This window comes from Solenopsis invicta, chromosome 6 (assembly GCF_016802725.1).
Source record: "Solenopsis invicta isolate M01_SB chromosome 6, UNIL_Sinv_3.0, whole genome shotgun sequence".
Taxonomy (NCBI): Eukaryota; Metazoa; Arthropoda; class Insecta; order Hymenoptera; family Formicidae; genus Solenopsis; species Solenopsis invicta.
Genome location: NC_052669.1, coordinates 15,239,722 through 15,263,072, shown reverse-complemented (window position 1 = coordinate 15,263,072; position 23,351 = coordinate 15,239,722). Strand labels below are relative to the sequence as shown.

General features: G+C 31.0%; 3 protein-coding genes across 7 annotated transcripts in view; all 3 read right to left on the bottom strand.

Moving 5' to 3' along the window:
• Nucleotides 1-16,152, bottom strand: part of LOC105199515 (leucine-rich repeat-containing protein 49) — a 144,340-nt gene extending 128,188 nt beyond the window's left edge. For 2 of the 4 annotated variants that reach the window (XM_039451245.1, XM_039451243.1), the window contains exon 1: nucleotides 15,814-16,151. Coding sequence is in view for 1 of the 4 variants with exons in the window: in XM_039451242.1 (XP_039307176.1) it covers nucleotides 15,814-15,891 (78 nt within the window). In the remaining 3 variants the exon portion in view is untranslated. Of the gene's footprint in view, nucleotides 1-15,813 lie in introns of all 4 variants that reach the window. The other 2 variants (XM_039451244.1, XM_039451242.1) reach the window with 2 other exon arrangements.
• LOC120358174 lies at nucleotides 7,291-13,121 on the bottom strand. Of its 2 annotated transcripts, XM_039451247.1 has the most exons (3): nucleotides 9,279-13,121; nucleotides 8,940-9,145; nucleotides 7,291-8,580 (listed from the first exon to the last, which is right to left on the bottom strand). In XM_039451247.1, the coding sequence occupies exons 2-3, from the start codon at nucleotides 9,010-9,012 to the stop codon at nucleotides 7,307-7,309; spliced, it is 1,347 nt and encodes a 448-aa protein (XP_039307181.1). In that variant the 5' UTR covers nucleotides 9,013-9,145; nucleotides 9,279-13,121; the 3' UTR covers nucleotides 7,291-7,306. The 2 variants fall into 2 exon arrangements, with proteins under 2 accessions (XP_039307181.1, XP_039307180.1); XM_039451246.1 differs by having other exon boundaries at nucleotides 8,940-13,121.
• Nucleotides 16,153-21,764: 5,612 nt separating the features above from the next.
• LOC105201049 (putative GPI-anchor transamidase) lies at nucleotides 21,765-23,351 on the bottom strand. The gene is made up of 4 exons (XM_011168903.3): nucleotides 22,972-23,351; nucleotides 22,283-22,888; nucleotides 22,106-22,216; nucleotides 21,765-22,030 (listed from the first exon to the last, which is right to left on the bottom strand). The coding sequence occupies exons 1-4, from the start codon at nucleotides 23,032-23,034 to the stop codon at nucleotides 21,794-21,796; spliced, it is 1,017 nt and encodes a 338-aa protein (XP_011167205.2). The 5' UTR covers nucleotides 23,035-23,351; the 3' UTR covers nucleotides 21,765-21,793.

Genomic DNA, 23,351 nt, shown 5'->3' with positions numbered 1-23,351 from the left:
TCTTCATATAATATTCTAGGAATAATAATTCTATGAATGTTCATTCTTTTGCAACGCAAAATGTAAAGAAAATAACAGCCAAATTTAGAAGCAAATTAATTGATCTTGTAAATTACATAAATGTTAAAAATTTATTCTTCTGCGAAATATTAATCTTGGGAAATTAGCAATTCGCGAAGAGTGGCATGCTCTCTCATGCCTGGTGACCAGTTCCGTACGCAAATAATTATTCGAGAAAGGTAACTGTCGCGTTCTCGGACTACGCTGCGAGCGAAGACTTGTGTCAGATGCAAAGAAGTGCCATCACATAGTATAAATATTTAAAAAATATTATATAATATTTTACAGTATTACAGAAATATTCTGTTAATATCACATGTTCATTTACATATTCTTGTTAATATGTTTCTTTAATATTCATGTAATATAAAAATATTCTTACAGTTTTGAGATTTAAAGTAATTAATGTTCCTTTATACAGTTATAATATTAATAATAAATAGTACATTTAAACTCGTTTTTTTGTGTGGTACAAAATTTTACGTACTATATTTGGTACGTAAATATAATTTTATTTTGAGAAAGTACATATTTACATTAATATTTCAAAAATACTATTTAACATAATCTTAATTTAAATAATTTTACATTATAGTACATTATAGTACATTAATTAGAATATTATTTAATGTTCGCAAATCAAGCTTTGCTAGCTCGAATTCGGCGGAACAAACGGCTGATTCCGTTCTGCGAGAACGCAGAATGAGCGTGCGAGAAAGAGGCACTTATGAGCAGTGCAGTTAGAAAAAGAGGAAAACGACTGACTGACTGCAGGCAGGAGAGTGAGTGAGAGCGTTCGGGCAAAGGCGAGGAAACCGCAACGAAAAAGAGAGCAAGCGTGAGGATGAGTGTATATAGAATGAGAAGGTGCGAGAGAAAACAAGAAGCAGCGGTTTGAGAAGATGGAGCGCAATCGACAATGAGGAGTCGACACGGGAGAAATAGAGTGAGAGGTCGTAAATAAATTCACTGAGTCTTTGCACAACAATTAATAGTCTCACTTTATTAAAATGTCAATGATAGTTCAAAACACGCGACAATGTCTGGAGCGTGAACACCGCTCAAATCGATAAAACGTACTCGCGAACGCCACACGGAACGAGATCCCCGATCATCGGCGACGATGCAAAACGTTTGGCGCTCTCAGTAATACGCAGCGTAATCGTTTGTTCACACTGTTTGTTCACAAGAAACGTTGTAACAATTTATGCACAACACGAGTTCGCGTTATCGAGTCCGTTCTCCCGTGACACTTAAAGTTCAGCGCAATCGTTCGCTGACTACCTCGCGGACGCGATCTCGTTCAAACTTCTCTCGAGCTTCGGCCCGGGAATCGGCAGGAATTCGGCTTGCTCCCGAATTTTCCTATCCGAGAAAGGGCAACCAATGTTCTAGATAGTTCGGTCGGAAACCGCTTCACGCCTTTTCTGCGTGCAAATATAGAGTTTCAACACACCTGTAAATATGTTATTGAAATCGGTTTACGTGGGAAACTCATGCGAACAAAACTGATTTCAAACGATTCAATATTCACAATATAAATACGGAGAACGAAACGGAAATAACGCTAAATTTGAAATACTTATTTAATTTTGAATAGGCGCAAACGATTTGCCAAACAGAATTGCAAAGAAGAAAAAATACAAAAATATAATAGCGTAAATCTAATTTGACTTTAATTTGCTACGATTCTTAACATTTAACATTAAATAATATTGCTCGCCTACATATACGCACAAAAGTTTTTCTATGCTGTTAAAAGATTTCGTTTTGATAAGAATGACGGAGGATATTCACGATTCAGAACGGGGGATCATCGTTACACGCCTCTTACGCAGCCATCGTTGTTAAAAAACAACAATTCTCCACGCTTGCAAACACAATCACGCGGTTGAATTTGGCAGCGGGCGAGACTAAATCCGTTATTTTTATTAATTTATAACTCGTTCACTATTGCAAATATCGCAAAATGGTATAAGACTTTTTTAATCCTTTTCATCACCTCTACGTCCCCCATAGCGGAAAAATACGCATTTCTTGGGACATCCTGTATATATTTTTCCGCTTTAAATTTTATTTCATCTGCCTAAACTTCCCTTTCAAATCAATTTACTTGGGTTAATTTCAGAATTCTAATCTTATCAAATATGAAATATTCTGGTAAAATTTTTTTCAATAATTTTATGACTTATTTTCAAGGTTGTAAAAAGAAATTCTACCAAGATGGGTTCTTGTATTCTTAATTTCCTTAGACCTTTCATAAGAGCCTTTCTTTCGTTTATTAATATTGGTTAAGCCCAGAAAATATAATTATACGTCTTGTTGTGGAAATTGCAGGCCCCCGAATCAGCAATTCTAATTTTATTTTTCAGTTTGTTGGTAAATGTATACCCAGAAATAATTCTTAATATTATGCCCTGAGTTTCTTTGTTACATTTGAATTTATAGATATCTCTAAAGCTAAAGTTGTTATAGAATTCTGTAAAATATCTGCCGGGGCTTATAAGATTTACATAATTAATATCTATTGTTTTGTATTCCTCTCTAATTTCATCAAGGCAGTCTTTAAAAGAGACTTTATTATTTAATATAGTACCTGATATTGCACCTAGTTTGACTAGCCTCTTCATTTCCCTTTAAACCTGAGGGACACCATGTAAATCTTATGTCTATTCTACCTTTAGAAATATGTCCTATTATTAAATTATACAAATTTTTCACCGAGTGACTCAACAACTTAGTATGTAAATTGTATACTCCTTTTTCGCAAGATTCCAGTGCTTTCATGCCACTCTCAGAATTAGTAAATATATTGATATATCTCCATCTTGATTTTACGGCAAGATCTACACTTTCTTTTATTGCAATTATTTCCGCTAAAAAAAGAAGTTAATAGGTTTAATTTAACCCTTAAACACACCGATCCTGTAAAATACAGAAACACATTTTTGGGTCTGGGAGACTTTTTCAACTTTGAGAAGCTATAATTTTGATTACAATCAATATTTTTTTACGACTTTTTTTTTTAAACAAAAGTTCAAAATCTCAGAAATGTGACTGCATAATCGGCATTGCCGACAAATAATTTATTGTGAAGTTATAAAAGCAAAACCATTAAGCAAAAATAAGAAATTGGTCAAAAATCCACTTTTCCTTCAAAAAATCATATCTTCGCAACAACAAACGTTTAAGGATTTTCAAATACGGCGTTTTAAAGCTAAAGAGTCACACTTTCAAAATAAAATTTGGCAAAGTCATTTCTTTTAAAAAGTATAATTATGTAACATGGAGAATATGAGATATTTTTGAGCATCTAAAAATCCACTTAAAAAAAAAAAATCATATCCTTGCAACAAAAAACTTTAAAGAACTTTACAATACCGCGTTTTAAAGCTAAAGATTCATACTTTCAAAAAAAAATTATATTATTGTCATTTCTATTAAAAAATGTACTTATGTAACAAGGCGAATATGAAGAATTTTTGATTAAATCGTGTCTAAAACTGAAAATTGATGTGTTTCATGATATATTTCGGAAAAACTCTTTTTTCTACAACATTTTACAGTTTTCCAACTTTAGACAGAATATATGCGAGTAACATCTGCAAATCGACCTGTTCGAACGAATTTTATCCAGTTTTTTTATGTAAAATACAAAAAAATTTCACTTACACACTATATGGGTCGCATTGACCCTAACAAAACTTTGCTGCCGTGCCGTTCAAATTCTAGTTGACCAAAAAAGTTGATCAACTATATCAATTGAAAGAGGAGATTTCAAACTTTTTTTACGTCTTGGTCCGAACCTCCTATCTCATTTCATCTTCACATAGCAAGCGTTCAAAACTTCATATGGGGTCTCTCTGACCCACTTTCGTGTTTAAGGGTTAAACATATACTATAATTTTTTGGATGGAATATATACTGCACACCCCATTGCATTTTCCGTTTCGGCATCAGTGTCTTCCAAATTCCTATCTTCATGGCTCTTTTTAGTTTTTGAACCGTTGGTATAAACTTCTAATTTCATTTTCATCTAGCTTATTAAAAGAGATTTTGCTTTCGAAAGTTTTATTTATACTATTACCAGCTGCCTTGGGACGGATCCGATAGCGCACGGTGCGATAGTCCACCTCAAATTTAAAATAATTCTCGATAACCCACGTCTCTTTAGCACACGTCTCGATAACCCATGTCGCTTTAGCGCACGTCTCGATAGCCCACGAAGTAAAACGCGCACCTGTCCGATAACGCACGTTCCAAAATAGATTTAATTACGCATTCAGCCTAATAAGCTTTATTTCATGTCCATATTCATGTACAGTTAGGAGCTAAAAAGTTGCAACACTTCTTTTTGATGGTTTTAGGAATGTAGACTCGATTAATTAAATCAAGAAACACAACCTGTCAAACTGCATATGAATGATTAAGAGTAAAATATTAGATGCAGCAATATAAATAAACAATAAAAATTAGCTGTCTGATAATCACAGCATATTTATATTGATTCATGTAATGTTAATGTATATTTCACGCTCATGCAGTTTGACACATGTGAGGTTATGAGGTTATGTCCTATGATTGAATTAATGAAAATAATACTGAAACCATATAAAATGAATGTGAGAGTAACTGGAATATCTGCTTCATGTTTTGTAATCAGTTACATTAATGATGCACGTGTTTTAAAAAATGCTGAAAGTGAAATATCATATATTTTACACATATGAATACACGCAACAAATATTCCAATTGTTATGCATGAAGTATATATACATGAATATAGTCATGAAATAAAGTTAATTAGGCCAAATGGGCGTAATTGAATTTGACTTAGGACGTGTGTTATCGGGAAGGAGCATTTTTTACTTCATGGGTTATTGGGAGGTGCGCTAAAGAGACGTGGGCTATCGAGACGTGCGCTAAAGAGACTTAAGCTATCAAGACGTGAGCTAAAGAGATGTGGGCTATCGAGACGGATCGAGACGTGCGCTATTGGGAAATTCGATGGGGGCGTGGTTTTCACATCCCGCCATCTAGCGCCAACGATCAAAGCCACTCCGAGTAGGTAACCTAACCCAACAGGTCCTTTCATTAGTTTGTTGTCATAAGCAGTCATACCAGGTCATACGTGAAGAAATAAAAATGAAAATATCCATAGGAGAAATTTGTATTTTTGGTAGTTCGACACCAACTAGTAAAAATTTTATTGGTGGTGAAAAATTAATTAACGCTGGTCATGTTGTTTTTTGTGGAAAAATGCCAGATAACAATAACGACATTTTTGAGATTACTGCATTTTGTCTCCAAACCTCGGACTTAAAAGGTGCTCCTCATGAAATAAAAGGAAACATAAATAAGGAAGGAAAAGTCATTTCAATGAAATGTTCCTGTAAAGCTGGCTTGGGAAGTGCATGTAAACACATTTTAGCAGTTTTGTTCTACTGTAGCAGGTGAAATCATTTATTACTCTCATTGACATATAAAAATTATTATGTAAAGCTCGGAAAATAATATCAGCGTACAAATTTTCTATACAAATCATATTTATTTATTTCAATACAATAATATATGTTAATATTATGATAATATTATTTACTAATATTATTGTATTGTATTAATTGTAGGTTTGATTTGGAAGATTTAATTATCGTCTCTTGTACGGATAAAAAATGCATGTGGAATGAACCGAATGGAACAGAAATCATCGTTAGAAAAATATGATCCTTGGCCTTTACAACAACACGATTGTTTTTCAATAAAAAAGATGAAGAACCTTGAGAAGCAAAGTAAAGAAAAGAAAGATTGTAAAAAAAATAAAGCTAAAGAAAATTTTTGTTTATTGGAGGAACGGGAGTCACTAATCAGAGACATTATGGTGCAAAATCATCCGTCCTCAGCGCTATCAAAACACATGTAATTTTGATAAACACTTTATACTCATGCTATTTTTGGTTAGCGGTAGTTAACTCATCAATGACTATTATATACATATATATTATCAAGGCATTGGAATCTTGTACATTTTTATACATTAAATATTCATATGTTTATACTTTACATTTTTTACATTTTTTTATTAACGCTAATTAATACATCAATTAATTTATATACATAAAATCATATTAAAGAAACTATTACCTAACTCAATAACAACGACAATAATTAATTAAAGGAAATTAACGTTCAAATCTTTTTATCTGAAATTATTTTCCTTCCTATTTGGTATGTGTTTGTTTTATTGTAGATTTGGAAGACACGAACTCCTTCAAGATTTCAATAAAAATATTGTAGCAAACAATTCTGAACAAATTGAAACCATTTTTGATAATCAGAAGTCTTCTGAGTTTCTTTCAAATTTAAATAAAGTTGCTGTTAAGCCGCTTCAAAAGTGCTGTGAAAAATTATTTAATCACATGCAAAGGGATGTGTATGCTATTTGCACTGAGAGCAGAGAACTTTATTCAGCATGGCTAAACGAAAGACAATTTCGAATAACTTCAAGTAATGCATATACTTTATTTACGTATGGAAAAAACAAAAATCCTGATTGCAAAAAGAAATCATTAGATTATTTTTATGGAAAACAATTTAGTAATTGTTTATACTAAACACGGTTTGGAATATGAACCAATAGCACGGAAGGTTTATGAAGATTTAATTTCATCGAAAGTAGTAGAGTGCGGTCTTATTGTTTCCAAAGAAAATCAGTGGCTTGCATGTTCACCTGATGGAATATTATTTTTAAATAATAAACCATTTAAATTGATTGAAATAAAATGCCCTTACGAAGGTAGAAAAAGAAGAATGAGTGAAGTGATCAATACTATTAAATGGCTCGAAAGAAAAAATGATCAATTGACTTTAAAACAGCGTCATGCATATTATGCACAAATTCAAATAAGCATGGCAATTTTGAATTTGCAGTCAACTGATTTTTTAATTTATACTCCATTTGACAATAATTTAATAACATTATCAATTAGCTTTGATGAGGAATACGCCAAAGATATATTGTGGTCATTAAAAAAGATTTATTTCGATAAGATGATACACTTCATATGTGAAAAGAAAAGAGAAGAAGATTAGACAGATTTCAATTTTTCTATTTTCTTTTTATAAAAATGTTATAAAGTTTATAAGAAAAAGTTTATGAAAATGTTATAATTTCAAAATACATATATAATATAAAGTGTATAAAATATTTTATATAATAATTACTACCAAAGGTTAAGATACTATATTTTTATTTTGCTTTGTGTTGTGAACAAAATTTATCATCTTTAATTATTGGAGCACTCAAATTTACAACAGCACAAATAATATTAAAAATTTCATCAGCTTTACTTATAAGACACGCAGGCATTGTAGATCCTAAGACTTGGAAAGTTTTTAACCTTTGATTGCTTCTTTCAATATGCACTCGTGCTGTGGCAATATTACGGGTTAATATTGCATCTGTTTTTGAAAATTGTTTTTTATCTTTTAGAAAAGGAGGTCTAATAAGTTTTATATCATTTAATTTACAAATATCGTCAATTGGAAATCCTTTATCTCTCATGATTGCGTCTTTTTTATTTAATTTCTGTATGATTTTACTTTGCTCGAATATTGCCTTGTCAAAAGCACGTCCTCCATAACATTTGCTCACAAATAAAATTAAACCAGCTGGTGTTACACCAGTCATAAATTTAATTGTGTAATTACTTTTGTAACGCGAAAAAGTTGCAATCTGACAACATAAATCCTTTGGCTTTTGAATTTTAATTTCAGTACAATCAACTACGACTCGAACATCTTCAAACCCCATAAAACATAGCGAAATATTCTTTAAAATATTGTCTTTGTTTGGCCACAAAATAGCTGGCTTTAAACAAATATATAAAATGTCAAGCATTTGAAATATTTTTTCTTTGCAAGTGTTTGGTTTGCATTTAAATAAAATTGATAGCAAAGCATAAGACATATTTTGTTTCAATTTCATAAAAGTCATTATTATTGTTTCTCGTATATCCGTTTTTGTATTTGCAGTAGGTGTTTCCTTGTATGTAGTTTTTACAAGAGTTTCAATTGTATTGAGCAAACTAAAACTATAAATGCCAGTTAATGTACTTAATTCAGTATCAGAAATAATAATACTTGAAAATTTTACAAAAATATTATCACTTTGAACTTGTATTCCTATATCCTTATTTGTTAAGGAAGTTTTGACATTTTCTTCCACAACTTCTGCAAGACATCCATGTTCATCAATTATTCTAATTGCAGGCAATGCTTTTTCAATTACATTTTGATCAGTTGTTTTATCAGAAACAGTAGTTTGCATTACAATTTCTTTTTCAGGTACATCACAAATATTTTCTACTGATAATTGTTTTACACAAGATCTTTTATGCCATCTTTCTTCTCTGCATTTTGCTTGAATTTTTCTTTGCGGACTAATTTTTCTCGTTGATCCAATTGGTAAATTAAGCGATGGAATGCTTGTTTTCTTTAAATGACGTATATGATTTTTACCTTCTAAAAAATGTGACAGAACTTAGTATTTTTTATAATTTAAAGAATTAAGGAATAACGTTACAAAAATAAATAATAATTATAATAATCAATAATAATAAATCAAACTCGGACTAACAAAATTTAAAACAAACATAGGTTAGCAAGCTTATGTCAAGGGAGAGGGGATTTTGATGCTTCTTAATATTAAACTATTAAAAATATTCTACCTATATGCAATAACTGTGTTTCAAGTCCGACAAAAATGCAGATTGCAGTTCGCATAAGCTAGAAAATTTAAAAATTATTATTCAGCACTAGAATCGCTGCCACTGATATAGGCCTGCTAACCTATATTTATTTTTAATTATAATGATATTTACGTGATGGTATGAAGTCTTCTTTTGTAAAATGAAGAGAGCACACTCTCATAGAAGCAGAAACCTTTTTTCCCATTTTTAATACTTTAATCCACGCTGTTCGACGATCAATTGCTTCCTCTGTATTAAACTTATTTATGAATTTAACGAGATTTTTGCCTTCTTCAAGAAAATGAAAAAATCTAACAGTGTCATTTCTGCGAGCTTGACTAGTGCAACCAAAGACACAACAAAAAAATATTGCTTTTATTTTTTCGCGGTAAAAACTCCATAACTTATTCTATATTGCAATTTGTATTTAAATTCGGCTGATTGCTATATAAACACGACAGAGCTACCTACTAGTGCTAATTCGGATTTCTCCCGCTAGGTAGCGTAGTGACACATCGAATTTCCCAATAGAGACGTGGGCTATCAAGACGTGCACCATAGAGACGTAGGCTATCGAGACGTACGATAAAGAGACGTGGGCTATCGAGACGTGCGTCATCGACCAGACGTACGTTTTTCTTCGTGGGTTATCGGCACGTAAACTAAAGATACGTGGGTTATCGGGAATTATTTTAAATTTGACGTGTGCTATCGAGACGTATGTTATCGGGCAGGTGCGCGTTTTACTTTGTGGGTTATCGGGATGTGTGCTAAAAAGACGTGGGTTGTCGGGAATTATTTTAAATTTGACGTGTGCTATCGGGACGTAAGCTATCGCACCGTGCGCTATCGAGATCCGCCCGCCGGGGGGCGGATGGATGTTCCATTTGTACGTGTGGAAAAAATTTTTTAATTGTTTCCCATCTTTTAATGATAAAGGGGATATTTCTTGCATTTAATTTTCTTCCCATACTAAGATTATACTTGTTCTTAATTTTATTTATTAATTCAAAATTTTTTAGCTAGAAGACTTTAAGAATAAATTTGTCACAGTCTGTTGTTATTGTTCTGGCAGACGTTTTCTGTTTGGACAAAATCCAACTTACATTATTTGATGCAAATTAGGGAGATCTAAAACTCTTTTAAAATTAGATGCAAGGATTTTATCTATTAAATTTAAATAGAAATTAGCAAAGCTCTTGTATCATATTGCCTCCCATCCAATTTATGCCGTGATGGTAGCATTTATAAAATCAAAGCTAGCCTGGGCAATTACTCCCTCCCCCTCCCTCCCCAGCTTCTACCGGTAATCCATTTTAGGATATTTTGGAAACAATATGTTTTATTTTTAACTGCCGCTAGGTGGTCTTTCCACCTTTGTCAAAGACGACCCTCAAATATCTTATTTTATTTAAAATAATAATATTTTTGTTATTAATTTGAATGGTATTAGTTTCATTAAATTTCTTCTTCCAATGAAAATAGCAGATTTGAGTTTTTTCCACAAAGATTTCTAATCCTCGGAATTCTAACCACGTATTAATTTCAGAAAAAGCTCTCTGGATTATTTATCCTATTTAAGTTGCCGTCTGTTGTGAGTATGACCACGTCGTTGGCAAATTAAATAATTTTGCAATTGTGTGGTATATGAATGAAAATGTCCGCTACATAAATGTTAAAGAGTAGGGGGCTAAGAACAGCTCCCTGTGATACTCCCTTATATATAATCCTGTTTCCTTTAAAATTACCGTTTTCAAAAAATTCAACATTTCTTGGTTCCAAAAAGTTTTTAATAAAATATTTGTAACCCAATGGAATTTTCAAATTATTTATCATACTAAAAAACTGACAGACGTCTATGTTATCGTATGCAGTTTTGATATCTACCCCCCCCCCCTCCATAATTTTCCTATTCAAAAAAGCTCTGTAGATTTCTAAATTTAATAAGGCCAGACAATTATCGCATGATTTCTCCTTTCGGAAAGCGTATTGACAACTTGGAATTATTGCATCTAGTTCGACAAAGTACAGGATTCAAGTGCTATTAGTCTAAAATCATTTTTGCCTTTTTTTGGCAATTTTTGCCTTTTTTGGCCTTTTTTGATATCAAAATTATTATATATTTTTTCCAGATTGATGGGAACAAGCCGTCCTCAAATATTTTATTATAACTATCCCTGAACAATTCCAGAGCCGACTCCGGCAGACATCTCAAGATGCCGTAATCCAGTAGGTCGAACCCGGGGCTACTTTTAATTACACTTTTCCCTTCATCACATCTATTTTCTCTCTCACACTCGCAAATCTTACCCATACAATGTGGCCTCCCCCTCTTATTTTTATTCCCTATCCTCCTCATCCCTTCTACTCTCGCACTCATCCCCGTTGCCTCCACTATCTCTTCTATCTTTCTTCTTAACAAAGTTTTGTTGGCAACGGCGTCATATTGAAGTAGTAGCAGTGAAAAATGTGTTTTTGCGACAATCGAAGTAATCTTCGACAGTCAATATTTCTTCAAAATTTAAGTAAAATATATAAAATTCTTTTTGAAAACATTGAATGTATCGTGTCCAGTTGAATGCATTTAAAACATTTCAAGTTTACTTTTTGCTGTGTGATGTTTACTTTTGTAGATACACAATAATGCGCACAGTTAACGTCAGGGCTATTCGAAACACCAAACATCGAATCGTCGTTCGGACAATTTTTTTCTTTCATATTCGCGTTCTATGTAACAAAATACACAATTTAATACTCAACACATGTAATTACATGAAATACGAAGTCCCTGATTTGTTCCAAAAACGCTAAAGAAATAAAATTCTTTAATGTGTTTGTATTCTTTTATTATATGTAAACATTTCTTCATAATATTATATATCCTTTTCTGAATGAAACAAAGTCTTATCAACAGCTTTTTTACATTTTTTCATCTTAAAACATAAATTTCAGAATATTCCCGGACTAGCTTCAAATTACTCCGGGCTCAGGGCTATTCAAAACACTTAGCACTGGACAATGTTTTTATATGTAGTTCAAAGCAAATACATTCCGTCTTCTATTTATAAGGGCATTGTGAAGAGAAAGGTTCAACCTTTAAAACCGTCCAACTTTTTTTTTAATGAATACAAAACCCAGGAAACGCAAAAAAAAGTATTCTGAATAACCTCGGTCTCCCCTATTTAAAAAAAATTATATATTTTCAAAATTTTTCTTTCTTTGTACCGAAACAATTTTTATCTTTCTACAATTTTTTTAATCCTACTGATACTTACAATTAGATAAAAGTTTAAAAGATATGTGATAAAGTTCAAGATAGCAATAAAATTGTTACTAAGATTTTTAATATTTAAGTAATTATAACATTAAAAAAATAATAACTTTGTATAAGTTCTTTGTATTTTTAGTTGTGAAAAAAAATAAAAATCGTATTAGTTCTTGAAGTATTTTAAACATTTCCTGTTATTTTTAATGACTGTTAAACAATAGAATAATTTTTCATCATTTGAGGATTTGTACATACTTAATTAGTAAACTATTCTTTAGGTTTAGTAACACTATTCAAACTACTTATTTATTAATACTATTTAATTATCATACACAACTGCAAAATATTTGGAATAATAGAATATTCGGTTCGCGCAAAGCATGTTACTATTTATACATTTATTTTTATTTTCAGATGGACCTATAAAATTGGACAATTTATTTATTTATTAAGTAAAGAATGAAATTAATATTTATTTTATTTACTTTTCATATTTTAAGCAATATAATATGGAAGAGAAGATTGAGATCCGATATTTATAATTGATTCTTATATTTAAGACTGTCTTATATACAGTCTTATAATGCCCTGAATTAATTATAAACGTATTAATATCTTAAAACATTATTTATAAATAGAGGAGAAGAGGCTACTGTCGACAATACGGTTACCTCTATTATTAGGTATAATTTAACAATTACTTATGTTTAGTAGCCCGTTTTTTAGTAATGCTAATATGACAATAAGTGACAATTGTTACAAGACATTTTTACCTTTGAGCACTTTTAAACTTTTTCTAGGTACATCTTTAACCTTTAATTACTCATACTTCCTCATTATTCTTAAACTTGAGTGTATTATCACACGAATGTACATACACTTGAGTATTTTTTTTTTTTTGTTATTTACCTTTTAATTCGGCTATACACTTTTCAAGTTATACAAAGTTAAAATAATAACATGGAATTTCATTAATATGGCTTTTAAAGCAAAATTTTTATATCAAAATATTTCTTCGATAAATCAATCGTCATTCTAAAGAGCGGTGTTTAGGAACATTAAAGACATCATTTTATGCTTGTTGTTTCATGTTAAACAGGGATAAAATAATATTTCTAACTAAATTTCTAATGATATCATTTCTAAAGTTTCTGAACGCAGGAAAATTCTAAATTAGGAAAATTCTAAATGGAAAATTAAAAATAATTTTGTAACAAGATACTGTGTTTCTTTTAAACTAAACTAATTTTTTTAAATTATTTTTATAGATAGCCATATTACAACCACTTTTTTTCTGCCACCGATTATGCAGGGCATTAGATTTTTATAAATCACGTCCTAAATAATAAATATCTCATTACTTTGAGCCTAGAATCTGTCAAACAACACTTTGACGAATGTAATCGTTCAAGTTTCAATAAAAAATATTAATTATAAACAAAATTGTTCAATAAAATGAAAATGTGCCATATTACCCTCTTCTCTTCTACTACCCAAAAATTAGGAATAAGTGAGGAGTGTAAGGACTAAATGAGTGTGCGGGTTCTTAAGCGCTACATAGATAAGAATGCTTATTCGTTAATTTTAACTAGCTCTCATGCAAAAACTACCAGTCCTACGCAGTTTTCCTAAAAGAAAAAGTTGTTTCTTTTAGTATAAATTATCATGTTTACTCCAAATGTGCGAATTTTCCGTCGACCTAAGCATGTAGTATACGTTGTAGAGAGAAAAGTATAAATTTTCAGTAACCAAAAATTTCAATACAAGTGTACTAAAATTATAATATATAATAAATATTTCCACTGCAAGTACATTTTCATTTTTTTATATCCTAAGTTACTAGTTTAGCATATTATAAATTATTAATAACTAATTATTTTTAGTTAAGTTATTAATTTATTGTTAATTTAAAGTTTAAACACATGGTTGGGGTCTATTGTAACATTATTTGGGGTTGAATGTAACATTACAATCAATCCCGGCTAATGAAATTTCTTTTGTTTTGGGTCATAACAATTTACAATTTTAGATAACATATAAATTTTTTTTATTCTAGAATAACTGGCAGAAAGATTAACAGGGGCAAGAAAGTATATCAGTTTATGAACAGGCATACAAGAATGTAAATATTAAAGTGTAAATATTTTAGTTCATATAAAAAAATTTTAGTTTACATAATTGAACTTTAAGAATTTATTGTGTTTTCCTTCAATAAATACATTTGATTTTTATTCCGATTATGTTACTGTTGCTGACCTTCTGCCGTGTTACAATCAACCATATGTTGAGAGTGGTTGTAACATTTTACCTTGTCTCTATTTTCAACTGAAAATTTTGATCCTATCTATCATGAGACTGAAATGCTACATTTTCCATGAAACGAAATATACATGTTAGCAATAGTTTTTCTCTAGTTGTAATGGTTTTTCCATAATCAAACTCCAAAAATAAATTGTTACTTTTGACCTCTCCTACATAATTAGCATACGCCTCAAGCAAGCTTAGAAAACTTTCGCTCGGCAAAAGCAATATAACAAATTTTCTGGAACATGTTAACAAATAGAAAATTTGTTCTATTTGAAAATTTTAAGAAGTCTAATTTAGTAATTCAATAATTCACATGTAATAGATTTTTAAAATGTTTCTATTGCAACATTTCATATCATAAAATTTTAAAAACGTTTCTATTGCAAAATTTCATAACATTTTGCAGAATTCTCTTACAATGAGAAGCTGCGAGATAGGGATTATCAATTTTAATAAAATTTTATGGGTGTAGAGTATTCACTCACACCCATTTACTGTAGTAAAGCAGTTTGTTGCAAATATTAGGCATTCTCAAGAAAATAATTTTTTTTAAATTATATCTTATATTTTTAAATTATTATATACAATTTTTGGACTATATTTAATTATTTAACTCTTAGTTACTTGCACCTAAAAACATAAGCACACAATGCGCACTGAGGTGATATCCTCCGCAAGTAACCAAGGATTAATATAATGTTATTTAAAAAAATTAAAAAATTAAAAAAATTGTCTCTTATTGTTACATAAATTAAAATTTCTCATAAACACAAAAAATATATTTGCAATAAAAATTTATAATCACTGTTTTACAACTTTTTATAAACTTATTTACAGTTTAATTTTATATTAAATTACTAAAAACAGTATAAAAATTGTATATAACAATTTAAAAATACAAGATTTATTTAAAAAAAAATTATTTTCTCGAGAATGCCCAATATCCATAACTGCTTCACTACAGTAAATATGTGAGTAAATACGACAGACCTTTATTAAAGAACTTTATTAAAATCAGTGATCTCCATCTCGCGGCCTCCTCTTGTTAGAAATGTTGCACATAAAATATGAAAAGATAAACCTTTTTGAAAACTTTCCAGAACAATTCTATATAGGTTGAAATCATTGCGCATGCTCACGTACAACGTTCGGAAACATCACTCTAGCTGCCCCCATGTATCATTTTATCTTTGTTCATCGAATGATACACAAAGATAAAATGATATGACATTCTCGAGTGATATTTCCAAACACAGTGTTAATAGGATAGATTTCCTAACCTGAACCTGAACAATCAGTAATTTTAACTATATCTCACTTCGAGAGGCAATTTTTTCTGCCGAATTCCTACACTTTATGTAAAAACGTGTACCAGCAATATATATGTTGTCATCTAAACTGAATAATTACCCAAAATTAAAAAATTCTTACCCGCCTCGAAGTATCGTTGCTCAATGACATTACATAACCAAACAGAATAAACCGTGTATCTCCTATCAAACGTATCATTTAGCAGCATTTCACATCTTTGCAGTATGTTTTATTTGACAAATATAATAGTTGTCTGCTTAGAGAAGCGAGCTACAATGTTGAAATATCCCTTGCTTGTCGTTGCGTATTCGCATGTACATCAAAATTTATTTTCACTTAAAGTTAACAGCTTCCTAAATTTTCTATGATATGTGTAACGTATCCTATATAAAATATAAGGCAGCTACTTCAAGCGAAAAGGTATTATTGACGCCTAGCGTACGCATCGTAATCATCTATTTCGCGCATGTGCGAACAAAAACAGCATTAAGCTGCCATTTCATGTAGCGAATCTTTGGTCTAGTTTGCACTGATACGCTCAATTCGCCGTTTGTTTTCTGTTCCTGGGTAGAGTCCTATATAAAGAGAGAAGCGACATTGATGTCCGAAGCTCTGATTGGTAATCTGATTGATACTTGATTGGCTAAGCGAGCAGCCATATTGTGACCACAGCTGTTTGCAGAATGATACGAATGGTGTTTGATGACGTTAGCGGTCCCAAAATGGCGGTAGAGGACTCAATTGGATACTGAAGGTTGTGGTGGGGGTTCGATGTCGCTTCTCTCTTTATATAAGACTATTCCTGGGGGTCAATCATGAAACTTTTTCCCTAGGGCGGAAACGTGAAAAGTGAAAATTTTTACCATTGAAGTTAATGGAGAAATTTTTCACTTTTCACGTTTCCGCCTTAGGGAAAAAGTTTCATGATCGACCCACTGGGGGTCTATCATGTAACATTTTCCCTAGGGCGGAAACGTGAAAAGTGAAAAGTTTCACGTGAACTGCACGATCATGTATGTATCCGTTTGTTTTCTGTTCCTGAACTCTCTAAATAAGTGTACACTTAAAATGAAAAAGATAGATGTTTCAAAGTTAGCGAAAGCAAGAAGGAACGTTCCAGTGCAGTCTAGTGCAGGAATAGAAAACAAGCCTTATGTAACTCACTCATGAGCGGAAATATGAACTTTTTCACGTGAACTTTTTCGCCATCAGCCGTGATGGCGAAAAGGTGAAAATTTAGGGAATTAATAAATTGTATGTATTTTGAAATAAGAATGAAAGTGTGGTAACAGTGTGGTAACAATTTGAAGAGGTATTATTGAAGAGGTTAACCTTTTTGGTATTGCATTGCGTTGATAGGATAAAGTAATACATACATAAATAAAAATAATGCTTTTGTGATGTAATTAGGTTTGATATTTATATTTGACAAATTGATATTTTGATAATTATATAGAATGAGGTTTCATCAAATGCAAATTTAGATAAAAATATACTTTAAACGCGTTTTGATACACAATGATATAAGAAAGGTGCGTCTTGTGAAATAGAATATTAATCAATCATGTAAGTGTTTATAACTTATAAATTTGGAAAATACATGTGTGAGCGGAGAATTCAGTTTTGATCAAGATCCGTATTCTAAATTATTCAATATTTTTTAATTAAACAAAGTTAAATTTAATGACTAATGAAATTAATTTACTTTAAAATTTGCACACATAAAAAACTAATTAAAATTAATTTTGAAAAACAATGTTTGAATTAAATTACAATGTAATTTTGAGTATTAGATTACTACATAATAAAATAGTTGTTACAATATATGGATCATTAAAAATAAATGTAATATATATTATATTTGTAAATTAAGTTTATGCAATATAACTAAGAAATATTGCTATTTATTTATGAATATTTTTTTTACAATTTTTTTTATATAATAAAACTTTTACAGTAAAAGTTATACTGTAAAAGCAGGTAGAAATCTTTTTCACGATCGCTTGATAGTTGCAATGACAGAGCCTCTAATGGTAAATTTCGGAACGCAAACTAAACTTCCGCGCATTATTCATACATAATCGCTGTGCGTGAAAAGATTCACGTGAACTCTCTATGAGTGAAAAATGAAAAATGAAAAGTGAAAAGTGAAACGTGAAAAGTTCCACGTGAAATTACATGATTGACCCCCTGGGGGTCAATCATAGGTCTGTTCGAGTTGCTTGAAATCCCCAAAAATTTTTGCACTTGAGATGAGATAAATATATATTCGATCGTAAGAGAGAGACGACAAAGAAATTAATTCAAAAAGGGCAGCAACGCGAACAGGCCTCATGTAATTTCACGTGGAACTTTTCACATTTCACTTTTCACTTTTCATTTTTTGATTTTTCACTCATTTTTCACTATTTATGCTATTGTAGAACAGGCTTAAAGGGCCTCGCACATGAAATGCATAACATAAGCACTACATAAGACCGAAGGGCTAATGAAAATGTTATGTAAATCAATATGGCAACTTTATGTTGGATGCTCATTGGGGGTGACACTCTTTTGGACACAGCACGATTGGACACCAACCAATCATCTTGATTTATCTAACCAAACCAACGGAAAAACTCTAGGCATCGGCCGCTGTGAGTGGTGGTGTCCAATCGTGCGGTGTCCAATCGTGCGCACCCCGCTCATTGGTCCATCGGTCTTATGTTGTGCTTATGTTATGTTATGCATTTCATATGCGAAACCCTTTAGTGTGACAGCTATAAAGTAAGGTTAAATACTTGAACTTATTCATCTTATTCATCAACATATATTCACTCTTTAAAAAGAAAAATGGTTACATGCATAATACCAGGATGTTTCATCACGACAAATTCTTTAGACAAATATAAAAATAAATTTCAGAAAGTCTTGGAACAAAATATAAAAATTAATTTCCACAGATAAAAAATTAGGTAATTATTCAGTTTAGGTACTTCACATCCGATTATTATGAAACTAATCTCATTCGACGCGTTTTTACCATGGTGGAAGGATAACATGGTGTGTGCAGTTCGCGCGTGTCTCTCTCTAAAAATTTGCCCTTTTTGTCTATCGGTGGGTTATAGTTGACCAGACAGCCAACTGTGAAAAGCAAAATTATTTAGCGTCAGCCTGTTGGTATGCCGAGTCAACTGTCTTTGTTTCATGCACTTATTCAAGTATCTGCTTCTCTTTCTATCAGGAACAGTGATGCACATGAAGTGTTACACTAATTTTTGACCGAAGATTCGGTTCATTCGGTTAGTTTCCTCCATTTCCTCTTCATCGCGAGAACACGTGTGAAAGAAATAGGAAACAGCGTAAGAGTGTGCAAGAAATTGACAAGCCTTTAATATGTTGTAAGATAAAAATATGGGACACGTATTTTTATATGTTTAACAGCCCATATGATTGTCAAGAGGATGAAACACGCTCTTGAAATAAATTGATTTTTTAATTTCTGAAGTAATACCGGCAAAATGGTAAAAAATATAAAAAAAAGTTTCAAATAAAAGTTTTATATATTTCTACGTATTTTATAACACTTTGTTTAGATTTTTTTTAATGTCATTTTTTCGAAATTCTCCTTCTCTTCTAAATTTCTGAAAAATTAAAAATTTACTTTATATCAAAACTTATAGCATATTTAACAACAAATTCAAACATGTATGATAAAGTTATAGTTCAAAGACACATTTTTCAGAAATAAACTAAAAATATCTATATCGCTATACACGCGCCTCATCCATATCTACTTTATGGCGTCTATTGTTAATATATATTTAATTTTTTAATGACTACAAGACTTTTTGTATTATTATATTTTTATGTTTTTTAGGTTTAATTTTATTGTCTTTTTATTTGTTTATTTATTTACTTATTTATTTTTTATTGCTAAAAATCTATACAATAATGAGGACGCTCAGAATTTAATTGAGCAAAAATAACTGTATTTGCTTGTCTTATTGTTAAGCCTTTCCAATTTAATATTTAATTTTGATATAACAACAAACTTGTTTAATTGTAAAATATTAAAAAATATCACTTACATGCAAATCACACCTTCCTTCTGACGTTTGTAAATCAAGCCATGGAAATATACATACAAGGATAGAAAGAGAAACTAACATGTGTGAAACAAAGAAGGTAGATCCAACATACCAACAGGCTGACACTAAATAATTTTACTTTTCACAGTTGGCTGTCTGGTCAACTGTAGCCCTTGCAGAGCAAAAGTGGGCGTGGTTTAGCCGAACTGCACACACCATGCTATCCCTTCCACCATGGTTTTTACTCGAAACAAACGAATCTGGCAGAAAAAAGTATCGCTCTGCCCCGCGAACCGAGATATCAAGCGTTAAAGTTGGCGATTGTTCAGGTTACGATACATGTCATCTCGGCGTATTGTAACAAACTGAGCATGTGCTGTGATAGAAATGTGCACGAAATTTGAAATGTTAATCACTGCTACATCTACTACACTTGAATGTATTTGACAAAACACTGTGTTGGATTAAAGAATTTATTAGTTTTTGTGCAATGTAAATTTTTTAATTAAGGCATTAAAACAATTTATTTTATAAAATAAATTAATTTAATTAATAGACACATCCCACGTACAAATAGAAATCTTGAAACGAGGTCTACAGATGTACTGCTCCCTCCATATGAGTTTGCGACTTTCTATGCTAAGGGAGGTCCACCCCATTCCCACCCCCAACCAGCCTACCCCCCGCGCGCGCGGGAGGTGGGTGGATGGGGATGGGAATGGGGTGGACCTCCCTTAGCATAGAAAGTCGCAAACTCATGTGGAGGGAGCAGTACATCTGTAGACCTCGTTTCAAGATTTCTATTTGTACGTGGGATGTGTCTATTAATTAAATTAATTTATTTTATAAAATAAATTATTTCAATGCCTTAATTAAAAATTTACATTGCACAAAAACTAATAAATTCTTTAATCTAATACAGTGTTGACATTTTATTAAACATTTTTATAATATATTTTATAATTAACAGGGGGGAGTGGATAAAATATACATTGCATAATTAAGTATAGTAAACGTGGGAGTGATGTAATTATTAATATGTTATTTTTATTAATATAAAAAATTTTTTTCTTTGTTGATACAATTGATGTACGTGTTTGTTGATGCTTTATTTATTTAAAGCAAAAAAAAATTATTTTAAATAATTTTTTATTTTATTATAGTTGATTTTTTAGTTCGTTTTTATATGTAAAATATTATTTAATATGTTTGTTATACTAGCTTATTACATTGCTAAATGTATTATATGTTATTAAATAATTAAAGAAAAATTTGTAAAAAAAATGGAAAAGATTAACAAAATTTTAAACTTTATTATTCTGTATTGTTTGTTACACATACACTGTATGTACATACATACGAAGTAATGACAAGTAAGCCCAAAACGTTCATATAAATCTTTTTATTACAATTATAACCATCCCTTTGTTTTCTGTTTCTGAACTTCCTGATTTAGTGTGCACTTAAAGTGAAATAGATATATATATTTGAAAGTTAGTGAAAGCAAGAAGGAACCAGTGCAGTCTAGTGCAAGAATGAAAAACAAGCCCCATATATCAACACCTACTCTAGCGCTCTTTCTTGACCTTTTAACAATTTGACATTGTGTATGCATATTTAGAGCTAGAATTATACTTGTTATAAAAGATATCTTACATTCACCGATTTGTTTTCCTCAAAATTAATCGTTATAAATATTGATAAAGAAACGAATAACGATTTATTTGTTGTCAGAGAGACTTTAGCACTACACACTGTCATCATGTGTTTTCAAAGATATTTTAAACCTATTCTTTGCATCTCCTGTTTTTTTAATATACAGCAGATCTAGCGATATTCTAGAAAAAAAATATACATGAAAAATAGTTAATAACGACAAATTTTGTGCAATTACACAAATTAATGAATTGAATCATTCATATCTTTTTATCTTCTATTTTAGTTACTCTCCGTTACTCTTCATCTTATCTATTCAAGCAATAATAATTAAACTACTTCAAACACATTATAAAAAATATTGATTCTTTTATTCATGTGTACAGAGATACATGGGGAAATTGCACAACATAATTATACTTCTTTTCAAATTCCTGAATTTTTGTACAATTAGATTTAATAGGTAAAATATTCATTATGTTCATTGTAAGTTCCACAGGTCTAAGAGAACCAAAAAAATCTGTTACTGGCACTTTATCTGGATCTCTTCTAAATAAATCTCTTCTTACACCCACTGTGGATAGACAATAATCTCTTGGACATACTTTTAACTAAAAAAATATGAACCTCAATTAGATATGGAAAAGAAAACTTTACATTAAATTTAGCATTAATAAGACACTTACAAATTCACCCAATGTTTTAGTGCTAGATGGTTCTACTTTTTCCAAAAAATTTAACGCATAATAAGTATATCGATCTATAATGTAAACACCAATGGCAGGATCCACATGATGCTAAAACATAACAGATCATACAACAGATTATCAATAATTGTGGTGAAATAAATACTAATCACTTACAGAAAGTGAATCTTCTCCTACTAAACTAGAAGCGACTGCTAATATATTTGGAGAATAAAATTTCTCATACATTGAACTCGCTTGACAAGTATCAACCACAAATAAAATTTCGTGGTATCTTCGTTTTTGCCACATTTGCTCCAAAGCATCTCCCAATTCTTGACTAGTGATTTCTTCAGAATCTTGGAACTTTAAAAATCCATTACCACCATGGCCAGTTAAATAAATTAAGATGTTTGAACCTTCATCCGTTAATAGTTTTTTCGATCTTGGGGTTTCTTGAGCTAAGCGTCCAGTCAGTAACCTTACAAAATTTTCTACTGTTACTTCATAACCTCTATAGTCAACTTCAACATCATCACCATAAACATTAATATGCTGTTTAATATTGTTGAAAACAGTTGCTGGTCTAGGATTCCTAGGATTACATGCCATATCATCAGCTATCATAAGAATGATTTGCGAATCTGGTATTCCTAAACGTTTGACACTTCGATAGATGGACAAAACATTGGCAACATGTCGATAGTTGAACCAGAAACGCGATGTATCGACCAAAACTGCCCAATTGTTGGAATGTTCAGTTTTCGCAAAATTATCTGGTATCTAGAAATTTAATAAAAAGCTAAGTTCATAACATAGGAAATGAAAGTTTGCATTTAAGGAATTAAATACAAACAAATACTTACCTCCCACGTATGACACAACATTAAAAGAGAAATCAGTATGGTCGTACAAGATGTCAAGTGCATTTTTAATGTATATTATCTTAATTTTTTTATAGGATTAGATTAACTTTCATTAAACAATTACACAACTAAATAAAGTAGTTGCCGTATACAGATCGCATCATCGTATTTTACAAACAACTCGCGAATCTCTTTTATCTTGAATTATTTAACTACGTCTTACTTATTGCTCCTTTTTTTTAAATGGCTCTAAACTCGAAAGGCTTTCTAAACTCCATATCATCAAATACTTATTGTTCAATTTAATTCAAATAAAGCCAATATCGTTGATATCCATCCCTTGTGGTTGTAGGAGCGATAAGACCACAGAACATATATAA